The 15,356-nt window shown below is 38.7% G+C and overlaps 2 protein-coding genes across 2 annotated transcripts; both read right to left on the reverse strand.

Moving 5' to 3' along the window:
* Window positions 1-839: 839 nt before the first annotated feature.
* LOC142985833 (uncharacterized) lies at window positions 840-1,321 on the reverse strand. The gene is made up of 2 exons (XM_076134076.1): window positions 943-1,321; window positions 840-883 (listed from the first exon to the last, which is right to left on the reverse strand). Exons 1-2 carry the CDS (start codon window positions 1,319-1,321, stop codon window positions 840-842), a joined length of 423 nt encoding a protein of 140 aa, XP_075990191.1.
* A 5,248-nt stretch (window positions 1,322-6,569) lies between these two features.
* Window positions 6,570-7,820, reverse strand: LOC142985834 (uncharacterized). Its single transcript, XM_076134077.1, has one exon. The coding sequence runs from the start codon at window positions 7,818-7,820 to the stop codon at window positions 6,570-6,572; it is 1,251 nt and encodes a 416-aa protein (XP_075990192.1).
* Window positions 7,821-15,356: the final 7,536 nt, after the last annotated feature.

The following is a 15,356-nucleotide window of genomic DNA, read 5'->3' on the forward strand; positions in this document are numbered from 1 at the left end:
CCTCGGTCTTCAGTTTGGTCAGCCGGCTTTGCCCAATGGACAGATCCCTGGCAAACACCTTAGAACCCCAGTTCCGCTCAATAGCCTCTTCAACACATTTGGTGTTGAATTGGCGTATATCGCGTTTCAGGGACTTTGAGATCCATCAATTGAGCCGCCGGCAGACTGTCACGTCACCGGAGGACTGCAGAACCATCCTACGTCGTTCTTCCATGAGCTGTAGGGTAGGGTCTGAGAGTTTTTTAGTTCTTTTTGGATGCTGGGTCTTAAAGAACTTGGACCCAGTCATCTGGACAGTTTCCACGAGCCTGTTGCTATAATCATCCACATCTACGCACTCACCTAGGCACTCGAAGCGGTTACGTAGTTCTTGTTGAAAGCTCTTGGGGTATTGAATATGAGCAGGTGCCGGTCGGAGCGTGGACTTCATCAGTCGTGACCGTTCGAGCGCTATGTTTAGATTCAATGTGCCTCTTACCATTCGGTGATCGCTCCCGGTTTTCACCGCATTGATCACAGAGACATCATTGAATATGCGCCGTTTGGTCGACATGACGAAGTCGATCTCATTTTTGGTCGCACCATCGGGACCCACCCAGGTCCACTTGCGGTGATTCCGCTTCCTGAAGAAGGAGTTCATCATAAAGAGTCCTTCCCTCTCCATGAAGTCGGCCAGCAGTTGACCCCGCGCGTTTCGTTGCCCATACCCAAATTGCACCACTTTCAACTCATTACCGCAACGTGTGCCCAGTTTCGCGTCGAAGTCTCCCATGACAACGGTGAAGTAGGTCTGGGAGCTATGTATAGCCCGGGATATATCTTCGTACATAGCCTCTACCTCATCGTCGGAATGTGCCGAAGTCGGGGCGTAGACCTGGATGACCTTCAACGAATACCTTTTGGTAATTCTGAGTATCAGGTACGCCACCCTTGTCGACACACTCTCGATCTTCACCACGTTGTTCACGAGGGACTTGTGGATGATAAACCCGACACCACCCTGGGACTGCTGGTCGCCCTCCCGGAAATAGAGCAGGTTACCTGACTTAAGGATTATTGAGTCCTCCCCCTGTCTTCGGACTTCAGATAACCCTACAATGTCCCATCGTATCCTGCTCAATTCTTCCTCCAGTTCGACTAACTTCTCGTCGGTCCGCAGTGTGCGCGTGTTATATGTTGCCAGGGCCAGTTGTCGTCGGTTGTGGTAGCCTGATCGCTGCCGGGGATTCTTAGCACCCCTTGCCCCGCCGTTACCATTACCGCTACCATAGTCAGGAATAGCGGGGCCGCCGGGGACTAGGGGCCGATCTTTTTGTGCCATCATTATGGGGGGGTTGTGCCATAATCGCCACGCTTGGCAGGCGGGTTGGCGATCACAGTGGCGGAAGGCTCATCACAAGACGCTGCTGCCCGTCTTGTGTCTCGCTATTTCTTTCCGCCGTGTGGTTTGACCGCCATTAGTCGGTTGACTGTTTGCACTAGTGGTACTAAGTACCTCTAGTGGGCGGTGGGGTCGTCACGTCCCGACGCCTATATCCTAGATATCTTACTACGTAGACAAGTAATTTAACGTGAGACCCATGCCACTGTACGTACAACCTTTGTTAATGAATTGAATTTATTTAGTAATTCGATTATAAATGATATTTGATTCTTGCATAAGGCTGTATGCACACTGTGTTTTTTCCTTTCTAATAGCGGGCTGTTTTATTCACTTGTAGTAATAATATGCTATTGGGATTAAAATTGACAAGCCATTTTGGCCCTTCCCACCACATGCGATCTTCAGATAAGTTCTCCGACGTCAATCCAGGGCCGTAGCTATGGGGGGGCATTGTGGGGCAATGCCCTACCTTGAAATCACAATGCCCTACCTTAAAAATACCAAAAACTAAGACAAATTATTATAATTAAATTGTTTGTTCAAAGTTTGCGATAAAAAAATGTAGCGGTATGTATTATATTTTTTTACAAACATACCACAGTTTGTAACATTTATTTCATATTATAATAATTCTTTGCTTTGAGTAGGTATAGATGGCATTTGACGCGCCATCACATAAAGCGATGGGTCTATTTAATTATAATATCTATGATGGAGAGGGGATTCCCCGTACCATAGATCGCAATATAGGCTATATCGCGATCTATAGTACGGGGAATCCCCTTTTAAATTACTCTATTCACGATGACATTGATTGTTTGTAGTTTGGTTATGTGAAGTGTACGGTAAAGAGTGTTTTAGTCAAAAATCGATACAATTGTCATTTTTATTGCTATAAATTGAGAATTCATTGATTTCGCGATGGATATACGGGATTTCTTTGGAAAAAAACGAAAAGTTGAAGAGAAAATTGACCACGAAGAACCTCACTTCTCTAAACAGGTGGAAACACAAAATTCAATCGCTACTCCTAGTTCCATGGCAACAGGTTGGTCAACACATGTTGGTAATGTTAGCTATGGTATTCTTTCTGATATTGCACAAATCGGAGAACCAATAAAACAAGTTGTTTTAGACACATATCCAAAACAACATAACAGGGCCTTTGTTTCCGATTGGTTCAAGCGTTATAAATGGTTGCAGTATTCCGTCGAGAAAGATGCTGCTTTTTGCTATCCATGCCAGCAATTTTTACCTCATGGAAGCAAACAGACTTCGTACACTTCCACAGGATTTACAAACTGGAAAAATGCCACTGATTCTAAAACTGGTTTTCCAAAACATGAAAAATCTATTTCTCATATTCAAGCTATGGCGATGTGGCAGGAGAAATTACAAAGAATATCTACATCTAGCAGTGTTCAAACATTAATAAATCAAAAAGTATTAGAAAAATATAGGTATTACGTGATATCTATAATTGAAGTAATACAATTTCTAATTGTCAATGAGTTAGCTTTGCGTGGAAATTATATTTTAGAAGAAGAAAAAGAAAAAGGATTGTTTCAGAATTTATTTGAATACACATGTATGAAAGATCCAAATTTGAACGAGGTTCTCACTCATATACCACAAAACGCAACATATCGTTCACCTGAAATTCAAAATCAAATAATTCAAGCAATGGTTCAAGCAGTACGAAGTTCCATTGTCAAAGATATTAATGAATCTGACGTGAAATGGTTTACTCTAATGGAAGATGGGACGAGAGATAAAAATAACCGCGAAAATATTGCATTAGCAATACGTTACGTCAAGGATGGTGTCATCAATGAGTCATTGCTGATGGTGCAGACTACTGAAAACCTTGATGCAGCCACTTTCACGGAATTAACGTTAAATACTCTTACGGAAAATAACATTGACCCCTCTTGTATGCTTAGCCAATGCTATGATGGCGCAAGTGTAATGAGTGGGAAAGTTTCAGGAGTTGCGACTAGAATAGAAAATAAATTGGGCCGGAAAATTCCTTACGTCCACTGCTATAACCATCGCTTGCACTTAATAGTCATCAGAACTATCTCCGAAATGACTTTCATCCGTTTATTTTTTGACCAATGCATCATGTTACATGAATTCTTTCATCATGGCAAGATATCTGCCTTATATAGTGGAAAAAGAATTAGCCGACTCCTCGAACAACGCTGGTCTGGACATTTGGCAGTTACAAAAGTTGTATATGATAATTATTCATCGATTTTGCAGACTTTAAAAGAAATTAAAAATGGCAGATTCAATGGTGATGACGTCGCGAAGAGTATCGGTATTAAAAAAGTTATGCTTTATCTGGAATTCCGAATGGCCATGGTTGTGGCCAAAAAAGTCTTATCCATGCTACAACCTGCAGACGCAGCTTTGCAAGCCCGAAGCGCAGGTTTGAAAGACGCCATAACAATCATAAAGTGTGTCGAAGATGAAATTATAAAATTAAGATCAAATCAGATGTATAATCAAATTCTGGAAGAAGCTAAGTCTTTAACAAGCGACGACTGCGGCGAATCTGAAAGTAAGACACAGACCTCCAGTGGCGAAGGCTCCATACAACTCGATTCCTATCGGCTTCCCTTTCTGGACAGACTTAATATTAGTGTTAAATTAATTGTTTACTATTGCCAAATAAAACACAATTAATTAATAATCATCAATATTTAAACCGAAATCTTTAACTAGAATCATTAATCTAATCGAAACAGTACGAAAACGCCTACCCTTCAAAAATTACGCTCCGCTAAAAACGCAACGTGAAGTAATAATAATGAAACAAGCCGGAGGCGCTGATCGAGAATCGCGTACAATAAAAACTATGGCGGCGATGTCGCTTACGACCTTTTGGATCGCGCTTCGCACCGCGCTGCATAGTGGCGAGCAAGCCGGAGGAAGAGCGGGTTGCCTCGCGCTACAGCGCTCGCGCCGCGGCGGACACATGATCTTACGCATGTTTCTGTCGCGGTGCGAGCCGCACGCAAGAGCGAGATGGAAAATATAAGCTAAGCATCCTGCATAAGTATTAGTGGAATACAGTTTTTGTCGAGTTTGACATTAGGTCATGTTTGTTTACTGTTTACATCTTTCGCGCGCTCTATAACAAATTAGAATATTTGTGTTTATTACTACATTATTCCTTGATAATTGTGTTTGTGCATAATTGTGAATGTATCAGTATATTAAACAGTAATTGTTTTGCATGTTTCTATTAGAGTAAATTTTCATTTTGTCAGATTTATAGGTTAAACTCATTACAATAAAAGTGTTCTGCGTTTATCCATAATGTGTTTGATATTTTATTGTTGTTGAATACATTCTAAATTGCTTGTATAATAAGTTATTAAACAACCAGTGCGAGACAATCATCAATCGTTCGATATACGTTATCTTAAATATGTGCTGTTGTGTTACCTACGTGTTACTACTGAAGATATAGTAACTTAATACAAAACAAGCATGATTAGGTAGCATGGTAAGTACCTATGTATTATTAGTCTGTAGAGAGAAATAAGATACTGTAGTCGAATGTAGATAATACTCTCATATTGTTATTATGCAGTAATACGCTACTTTTATGTCGGCATTCTTACGATGTACCTACATAACATGTAGGTACTATACCTAGACAATGACTCATAGCTCCGGCTTACCTTTTGTAAAAAATGACCCTTCGCCACTGCAGACCTCGAAGAGGCAAGTAAAAAAACCAAATCGGATGAATGACTATTTCACGTATGGTCCCTCCTGTTCCTCTACCAAACAAAATATAGAAGAGAATGATGAGCCATTTAAGTCTGAGTATTTCGAAACGTTGGACATACTAATTGCTGAATTACAAAGAAGGTTTTCGGACAACGATGATCTAATCAATTCGATTGCAAGTCTCGACGAGTTGGATGTAGATAAAATGGTTCCACTAAAAAATTTGGGTAAGTTTGGAAAAAAATAATATTTAAAATAATTAGTCATGTTCAATTTACAATTTTAACCTGATTTACAATTTTTTAGGTCTGAAAATTCCGTCAAGGGAAGAGGCTAGTGTGGTTAAAGCTTACTTGAGTCGTAAAGAGGATAAAATGGAAAATACATTGCAAGTTTTGTACCGGCAACGAGAGGCGTTCAAAGATACATATGAACTTTTTGCGTCTGTGGCGACCATAGGATGTAGCACTTCAGTGTGCGAATCTACGTTTTCAACTTTAACTGCAATTAATAGGCCTCAAAGGCTGTCAATGGGTCACGAGAGAATGGCTGGTATGGTATTTCTGGCCTTTGAAAAAAAAAGAACAAAATCAGTTGATCTGAACGAAGTCCTTCGCATTTTTAATAACATGGCGAATCGTAGAATTCAGCTGTTTTAAGTATTTTTATTATTATGTTAATTATTATAATAAGTTTGCAGAACTAATATAATCTGAATGGTATTTTTAGTCGTATCTATTTATTCGTATCACCCCACCCAACAATTAATTATTACCTCACTCTCATTCAGACGTGGATCTCTACATCCAAATCTGGAAGTTCAACCATCTTGTTCGATTGTTCTTTTTTTTACTTCCGCCCTACCTGTAACCAATGCTGCCCTACCTCAAATTCGACTCTAGCTACAGCCCTGCGTCAATCCTCGGGTGGCACAGTCAGCTGCATTGTCACAAGACTTGACGTGACGCCAATTGGATGCTGAAATGACTGCAGTGATCTTCTGCACGCGATTTGCTACAAATTGCTGCCATTTTGATGAGTCTCCATGTAACCAGCCAAGTACCACCATCGAGTCAGTCCAGGCGAAAATCTCTTTATGCTCTGAAGAAAGTGTCTGCAGAAATTCATCTTCATCAATTGTGATAATAATAGTGCCCCAAGTAACTCCAACCTGGGTAATGTTATTGCTTTGTTCAATGGCGCAACCTTCGTTTTTGCTATGACAAGCTTCGATGTGCACGTGCCCTTATGATCGGTTGTGACCACGTAAATTGCACACGCGTAAGCCTTCTCGGATGCGTCCCAAATGCATGAATTTGCGTAGTTTGATTTATTTGACCTAAATAGCGAGGTATTGCAAAAATGCTGATATTTCTTAAGTCGTTTCGCAACTTCTGCCATTGTAATGATATGTTCGGCGGCAAGGTTTCGTCCCATGCTAGTGGGGTCGTCCACGTGGTCTGGAACAACATCTTTGCTCTGATAGTGAGCGGTGATAACCAGCCGAGGGGGTCAAATAATTTTGATATATCTGATAATAGTTGTCGTTTTGTTTGGGCTTATCTTCTACTTGCGGTTCGATTCTTGTGTCGAACGTAAACGTGTCACTTGTAGCGATCCATCTTAAACCCAATGTTTTTCGAGACTCAGTATCTTTAAACTCGAATGGAGCGTTTAATTGTTCTGGCTGAAGATTTTCGATGAGTTGTGGTTCATTGCTTGACCATTTCCACAGATTCATGCCGGCGCCCTTTAATGTTTTGATTAAATCTTGCTGAAGTTGTCGGGCTTCCTGGATGTTATTACTTCCTCCTAAATAATCATCCATGTAGAAAGACCACTCTAACGCCGCAGCGACTGATGGATGTTGGTCTGCGTGATCGATGCCAATTTGTTTCAGCGTCCTCATCGCTAAATAGGGTGCTGCCCTAGTACCGTAAGTAACGGTCGTTAAATGATAAGTATGGAGGTCATCGTGCGGATAACTTCTCCACAATATTGATTGAAGAGGCTGATCTTCAGGCCTTATGAGTATTGCTCGAAACATTTTTTCCACATCTGCAGTCACGACGTACTTGTATTGTCGCCATCTTAACATGAGATTTTGTAGATCTTGTTGAAGATTAGGTCCGCTATACATAAGGTCGTTTAAACTTTGTCCAGTTGACATCTTAGACGAAGCATTGAACACCACACGGAGAGCTGTCGTTGTGGAGTCTAACTTCAGCACGCCGTGATGAGGTAAATAGCATGCTGTGTGATCCTGATGACTAACTTTACGCATATGACCTAATTCTTCATACTCTCGCATGAACTTGCGGTAACCTTCAGCCAGTGATGGATCTCTGATCATCTTCTTTTCTTGCTGAATAAATTGAGCGGCTGCCCTTGATCTAGATGCGCCCATCTCTTGTTCGAAGTTGGGCTTCATGGGCAATGCTACTTGATACTGTCCTGATTCTAATTTCCTCGGAGTAGATTGATAATGCTCTTCACAATATAAGTTTGCTGATGATAATGATGGGGAGGAATCGCGTATATCTTCCACTTCCCAGAACTTGGAGATACTATCTACGTCATTGACTACAACGTGGCAAGCAAATGTCCTTACATTGCCTGATAGTATCCATCCAAGTTTCGTTTGCTGTGCTATGGGTGCTTGGACAGGACCCTTGATTAGACCACTCATGATAATATCGGAATATACACTTGCGTCCAAGAGCAAGTCAATTGGCTTTGATATATTATATTCGGGATCTGCTAATCGTGTATGTGATAGGTGTGGCCAAGTTTGCTTCTTAAACGACGTGTTAAGCAAATTATTTATAACACGTGTTACAACTAGAGCCTCCGTTGTAAAATGATAGTCGTTGTAAATTGATATATGTACAATCAAGTGACACGAGACCCTTGCTTTACTTCTGTGTGGATCCGATGCCTGATACTGCTGCTCTGCAGTATTGTCGTTTTAATCCCAATAACTGGGCGGCGTTTTCTGATATAAGGGATATCTGTGACCCTTGATCCAATAGTGCTCTGAATTGCATATATGTTCCGTTAGAGGCCTTGATATTCAATGCTACAGTTGTTAAAAGTACTTCTTCATTTTCGCCCGCAACGTGGTTCACATTGTGACTATTTTGTGACGCCTTATCCAGTGCTGACCGAGGTGGTTGGGATCTAGGTTGCTGTTGTGTTGCACAATTTTTCGCCATAATTGCATCATGAATTAATGAATTATGATCGCCGTTGCATTCCTTACACTTTTTTGCTGATGCACATTTATTGTCATGATGTTTGTACAGACAATTGCGACAGATGTTATGATTTGACAGCGTTTTCATAATTGAGTCCGCCGATTGCGCAAGGAAACGTTCGCACTGATAGAGTTTGTAAATTGTAACTGGAAGCTACATATAGATTCAATATGCAAAAGAATAGGCAGGTTCACATACGCTTTAAGAGAGTTAAAGAAAACCTCTAATGAAACAGCAACTCTTACGGCATATCATGGTCACGTGGGTTCTCTCTTGAGGTACGGGTTGCTATTATGGGGCAACTCAACACACACATGTAGAGCATTTATAATGCAAAAAAAGTGCGTGAGAGCGATATGTGGAGTAGGACCGTTTGAGTCATGTAGACCACTTTTCAAGAACCTAGGTATATTGACACTGCAATCAATGTATATTTTAGAAATCGGAATGTTCGTAAGAAACCATGCACACATGTTCACTAGAGTACGGGAGGATGGTAGATTTCAATCAAGAGATCCCACTAAATTGAAAATATTATCATGTAGAAGCGCATACCACAAAAACAATAGCTTAATGATGTGTATAAAAGTCTATAACCATATACCACGCGTTATCAGGGAACTTCCTACAACCCAGTTCAAACACAAACTAAAGGAATGGCTAAGTGAAAACTGCTTTTACACAATAAATGAATTTTTCAATCATCGTAATTTAGAATAAATGTTTAATTAATATAATAATGTAGCAATTTCTCAATTTTTTGTATGTGTTTATTTATGTGTAATTGACTTATATTGTTGTCTTGTGTTATTTTGTGTATATTAATGTCTTGTGTGTGCATATAATTTGTATTTTTATTATTGAAATTAATAGGTATCTTGTATGTGCATTTGAATGATTTAAATTTTCGCATGCCTTTTGAAGGTGAGATGTCCTTGTGCATTGTACTAATTAATATGTAACAACTTTTGTAATACCATCTCATGTGAATAAATGACTGATTCTGATTCTGATTCTGAGGTCATGAGGTGATTGACACACTGGACAAATTCGCCTGTTGTTCGTAGCGTTTGATTGATATTTCTTGTAAAACGAAGTATGCTTTGAAGAAGGATTGTAATTGCTAGTCTTGGGATGACTTGGGTTCGGCTTATAGAAGTCTGCTGATGACTTTACTTGCTTGATTACCGGTTCCCGAGCCATAAACTTGTTCTCAAGAAAATGGAGCAGTTCGGAATATGATGATAAGTCTCGAGGCGACTCTCGAGATTCCATGAAGGCAGTACGCGTCTCTTCGTCCAGCTTTTTTATTAAGAGATGAACTAGAATTGGATCCCATGTTGCGATGTCAATGCCTAGGTTCTTAATGCTGTTGCCACATTGCGTGGTAGTATCATACAGCTTCTTAAGTGCATGATACGTGGCTTGCTTATTGATTGGCGGTTGATTTAAAAATCATCTGCGTTGAGAATAATATCTGCGGGTTATTGTAATGATGAGTCAGAATGTCCCACGCTGTCTCGTAATTCTCGGCTGATACATATATTGAGATGTTGAATTAAACCCTCTGCCTCACCCTTTACCTTCCCCTTAAGATGTTGCATCTTCTGCGCCTTACTAAGACATTTGTTATTGTGAATTGTTTCCACAAATAAGTCAAAGAAGGTTGGCCACTGGGTGTATTTACCAAAAAATGTAGGGACCTCCAGTTTGGGTGTGGCTTGTTCCAGGTGAGTAGTAGAGTTTAATTTTCTGTTTAACTCCTTCTTAATGGCACGGTAACGTTCCTCAATGTCCAGAAACTTTGCTTCGTATGCGTGATTGCTACCCTTTAATTGATTGTCGAGACGCAGATGAATTGTGTCAATAACCTTCCAAAGATTTTGAAGATTCTTTAGTTCATCTAAAAGCTCCCATTTTTCTTCTAAATCTTCAATATTGATCCTGCCGATCAACCGCTCCAATGCTCTTAAAATTGGTTTCCTGCCGGCCGAGTAAATCATCCCCAATACAGGAATAATCTTCAAACGTAGGCAAAGAGAATGTCAGATATTTGGGCTCCTTGTACGATGACAACATTTCCTTCGTTTTGATATAATAATCCTTCATATACCCATAGATGTTCTTGCTAAAATATTCATATTGATCGTCCTCGAAAACAATAAGTTTGCTATGATTTTCTTCGAACTCCTTCCACCATTTATCCAGCGCGGCTAAACGGTTGAGAAGGTACTCCGATGTCTTCCTGCTCGCACTATCCTTCCGGAAATTGACATTAACTCGTTCAATTTCTTTTGTTAGGATGCTCTGGCGCTCTAAAACGGATAGTAATCCCTCCATGATAATTGATGATATTTCAACTCACAGTGATACCTAAATACCTGATTTGAAATTGATGCTGACGAAGAAGTATTCTTCGGTGCTTTATATAACGATTGCTATCGTATTTGCTGATGAGGGAGTGTTCTTCCGTGCTTGATAAAACAATTGCTATCGTGATTGCTGATGAAGGAGTGTTCTCCCGTGCTTGATAAAACAATTGCTATCGTGATTGCTGATGAAGGAGTGTTCTCCCGTGCTTGATAAAACAATTGCTATCGTGATTGCTGATGAAGGAGTATTCTCCCGTGCTTGATAAAACGATCGCTGTCGAAGGAGTGTTCTCCCGTGCTTGATAAAACGATCGCTGTCGTGATTGCTGCGTGTATGTAATTTCCAGCTCGATATATGCGACTTCTCAATTCTACTGGTGAGACCCGCTTGTGGGAGGCCAGCGAACCGATTCGCTATCGTAACTAGAATACAAAAATGATAATGATGCCCGGTTTATATCCGGCTCGAAGGACCAAATTTTGTAGGGAGTTGTCACTGCCTACAAAGAGATGCTAGTTGATGAGTGACGTGTGTCGATGATATAGATGTTATAAAGATTGTGGTATAGGGAATGATACACAACCTTTCACGACGAGTGCTTTAATGTCACTAAGTAATTAAAAGTACAATACTTGTGGAGGACTACTTTTCTTCAATAAGAACACCAGTTGACGCGAAGTAATATATTTATTTTATTTTCTTCAACTCTTCAAAGTGGACTGTATAATTCTATGTACTTTCAAAATCAAAATCAAATTTATTTGCAAAAATGCTGTGAAATGGTGTTACAATAAGTATAGTTACAAGTATCTTGGCCTGTCAGTGGCATGCAAATATTTAATAGAATTGAGTTTATTAAGTGATGACAAGAGAAGTCTAAACAAAATAATGAAATATGTTATATGGTAGGAAAATATTATAATAGTTGAAATAAAGTCAGATGTCAAAATTAAAAATAATATAAATGTCACAATAAATGGATGAATTGAATAATTAATAGGTATTCTGCTATTGTTAATAAAGCTAAATAATAATTAATAAAAAAATTGTAATTGAAATAAATTGATTGTAATTGAAATAAATTGATTGTAATTGAAATAAATCTATACTAATATTATAAAGCTGAAGAGTTTGTTTGTTTGTTTGATTGTTTGTTTGTTTGTTTGTTTGTTTGTTTGAACGCGCTAATCTCAGGAACTACTGGTCCGATTTGAAAAATTCTTTCAGTGTTAGATAGACCATTTATCGAGGAAGGCTTTAGGCTATATAACATCACGCTACGGCCATTAGGAGCGGAGTAGCAACGAAAAATGTTACACAAACGGGGAATTTTTTTTCATTCTTTCTTATGTGACGCAAGCGAAGTTGCGCGGGTCAGCTAGTTAAATATAATTGAGTAAATTGTCATTTGGATAATCCAATAGCATTTATTTATTTATAATTCATTTAATTTTTTCTTGAACATAAATATGTAAGTCAGATTCCTTGATTGATTTTGGCAGTTTATTGTAAATTAGAGATGCCATATGGAAAACGCTTTTATGCATCAGTGCAGTTTTTGTTTTGCGTATACATAGTCAACTCACATCTCGTTGTCGTCTGTTATAAAATCTGACGCTAACATAAATAAATTTGGATTGCATTTAACAAAAACAGCTACTTCGAGTATGTATAGGCAGGGCAAAGTTAAAAGTTCATGCTTCAAAAAATATGGACGGCAGCTATCTGTAGTTTTCAATGCAAACATAGCTCTAATACATCTCTTCTGCATCTTAAAGATAAGATCTTTGTTTGTTGAATTTCCCCAAAAAATAATACCGTATCTCAGTATTGAGACAACCAATCCGTGGCAGGGGGGTTCCACTCCGCAGAGTAGGTATGATCGGCCGCCGGGCCGCATATGCGGCCTATCTCAGTAGGTTGCCACTTGGCGCGCTCGCTGACCGCGTCGCGCGATTTAGTGCTAGCTACACTTATCTATTTTCTTAATCTGTTTTCTGTTTAAATAAAAAACATGTCAACTAAACAACAAAAATCCCGTAAAAAAGCTAAAAGATACTGTAGTGTTTATGTGTGAACAAAGACAATACGGAATCGAAAATATCATAATAATATAATAAATATATAAATATCATTTTTTAATATCGTCGGCGCAATCCACGGAATACCTATTAAAAAAGTGGCGGCGGCCAATCGTTCGTTCTATTCGCTTCTTTGATTTTACCTATAGTAAAGTTATGTTGCGTGTTAGTAAAGCTACCTATATTTATTTAATGGCCAGACAGCAATACAATTATAATTTTATTTTATAATGGTTAATGGGTTTTTCAGACACTATTAGGAACAGATTAACATGTTTTGAAGTATTGTATTTGCATAGGTACACACTGTTCTCTTTATTGATTTATTTTAATATTTATATCGACTAGTGATAACCCTGTGTTCCGGCGGTGACCGGAGACCGGGGTAACCGGAGACGCGCGGCGATACCCAATGGACTATGAACGCTCGCGCAGCGCGATAAGTTTCAATTTCGTGTGGCAGTCGTTAGTGTAGGTAATTTTTTATGCCTAAACTTCACTTTTGTTCGGAAGTGGACCTTCTGTACGGTAGTACTATTACTTATTCTGTGTCCGTGGTACGCAGTAACAACAGAATTTACATTAGATATTTGTGACAGCTCATGTAGTGCGTATACAGACTTACTGACTTTTTTACAGAGCGCATCAATATGTGGTTTCCATGTAAGTTTACTGTCTATTTCGAGCCCAAGAAATTTTGTAGTTTGTGTCTCACATATTGGCTGATTACCATGACATATATTTAACGGCGTTTGAACCAAACGTTGACTGAAGGTCATAAGGGCGGTTTTGCTAATATATAAAATAACCCTAGTACATATACCGTCATAGCCTACACTCATAGTATTTTTGAGAGAATAAATAATATTTAATACTTCATGTGGGTCAGGAGGAGCTCGTGGCTTAGTTTACAACAGCCGCACGAATCGATCTATGAGGTTAAGCTACGCTTGCCGAGGTTGTTCCGTGGATGGGTGACCATCCTAAACATATCGAGTTTCTCCGTGTTTCGGAAGGCACGTTAAATTGTGGGTCCCGGCTGTCATTTTCGAAGATCTTTGACAGTCGTTAACAGTAGTCAGAAGCTTGAAAGTCTGACAACCAGTCTTACCGAAGGGTATCGTGTTAATACCTAAGTAACTGGGTTGTGGAGGTCAGATAGGCAGTCGCTCCATGTAAAACACTGGTATTCAGCTGCATCCGGCGAGACTGGAAGCCGACTCCAACATAGTTTGGAACAAAGGCTAAGCGAATATATATTCGCTTAGCCTTTGTTACTTCATGTGGGTCACATGGTAGTACAAACATTGAATTGTGTGGAGATGTCAAAAAATGATTATATTGATATTTAATGGAATTATTAATTGGTAAAATTTTGTCAACAAAATAATTATCAAAAATGTCAGAGATTTGCGATGGTTTATTTATCATATTACTATTAATTAATATATGACTTATGTCTTCTTGAGGTTTATTTTCCTTATAATTAGCATTTATGAGCTGCCATACAGTTTTCGCTTTATTATTTGAATTATTTATGCAATTTACGTTAATGGCCTTTTGAGTTAATTTGATTATTTTTCTGAACCTGTGTATTGCATAAGTTCAATTCTGTTAGATGGAGTGGGGGTTTACCTATATTTCCATAAGAACTCACGTTTTCTTATGCTACAGACTTTTATACCTCGTGTTACCCACTTTGGTTTTTTATGTAAGCGCACAGTTATAACTTTATGAGAAAAACAAAGTTTGTAAAAAAGTTTAAATGCATCTAAGAAAATATTATAAGGTATGTTTGCGTCAGATGTGTTATACAAATCAGCCCATGACAATTGTCCTATACAGTATTGAAATCTTTCAATGTTGGATTTACAATAATCTCTTCTTTTAATTTTCCAACTTTTTATCGTACATAACTTTTTAACCTTACATTTCAATATTTGGGCCGTATGGTCAGACAAGGCAAGTTCTATGACTTCAGCTTTACATTTATTTTTAAGGTTATGGGCGAAGTTATCTATACATGTATTAGATTTTAATCTTGTGGGTTCCTTTAATTGCAACTTTAGATTATAATTTAAAAGAAGACATTCAAATTCTAAAGTTACGCTATCTTTTTTTAAGATATTTATATTAAAATCACCTGCTATTATTAATTCATGTCTTCTTATGTATGTAAGAGTAACGTTAAGTTTGTCAAAAAATAAATTAAGATTAGAAGTATTAGGTACACGATATATGCATATAATAATAATTTTGTGATCCACTAGTTCTATTCCACAACATTCAAAAACAGAAGAAACTGAAAGACTCACAATGGCTGGAATATTTTGCCAGCAGTGGCCAGCCTTTACATAGATACATGCGCCTCCTCTGCTAGAATTACTATAGGTCTACTATAGAATGTCGCAAGAGTGTAGTTGGGAATCATTATACAATTTTCGTGTCCTGCCATCATGAAATGTTCCGTTAAACATATTACATCAATATTGATTTCTTTTTCCAGTAAAACCT

This window comes from Anticarsia gemmatalis, chromosome W, assembly GCF_050436995.1.
Source record: "Anticarsia gemmatalis isolate Benzon Research Colony breed Stoneville strain chromosome W, ilAntGemm2 primary, whole genome shotgun sequence".
NCBI lineage: Eukaryota > Metazoa > Arthropoda > Insecta > Lepidoptera > Erebidae > Anticarsia > Anticarsia gemmatalis.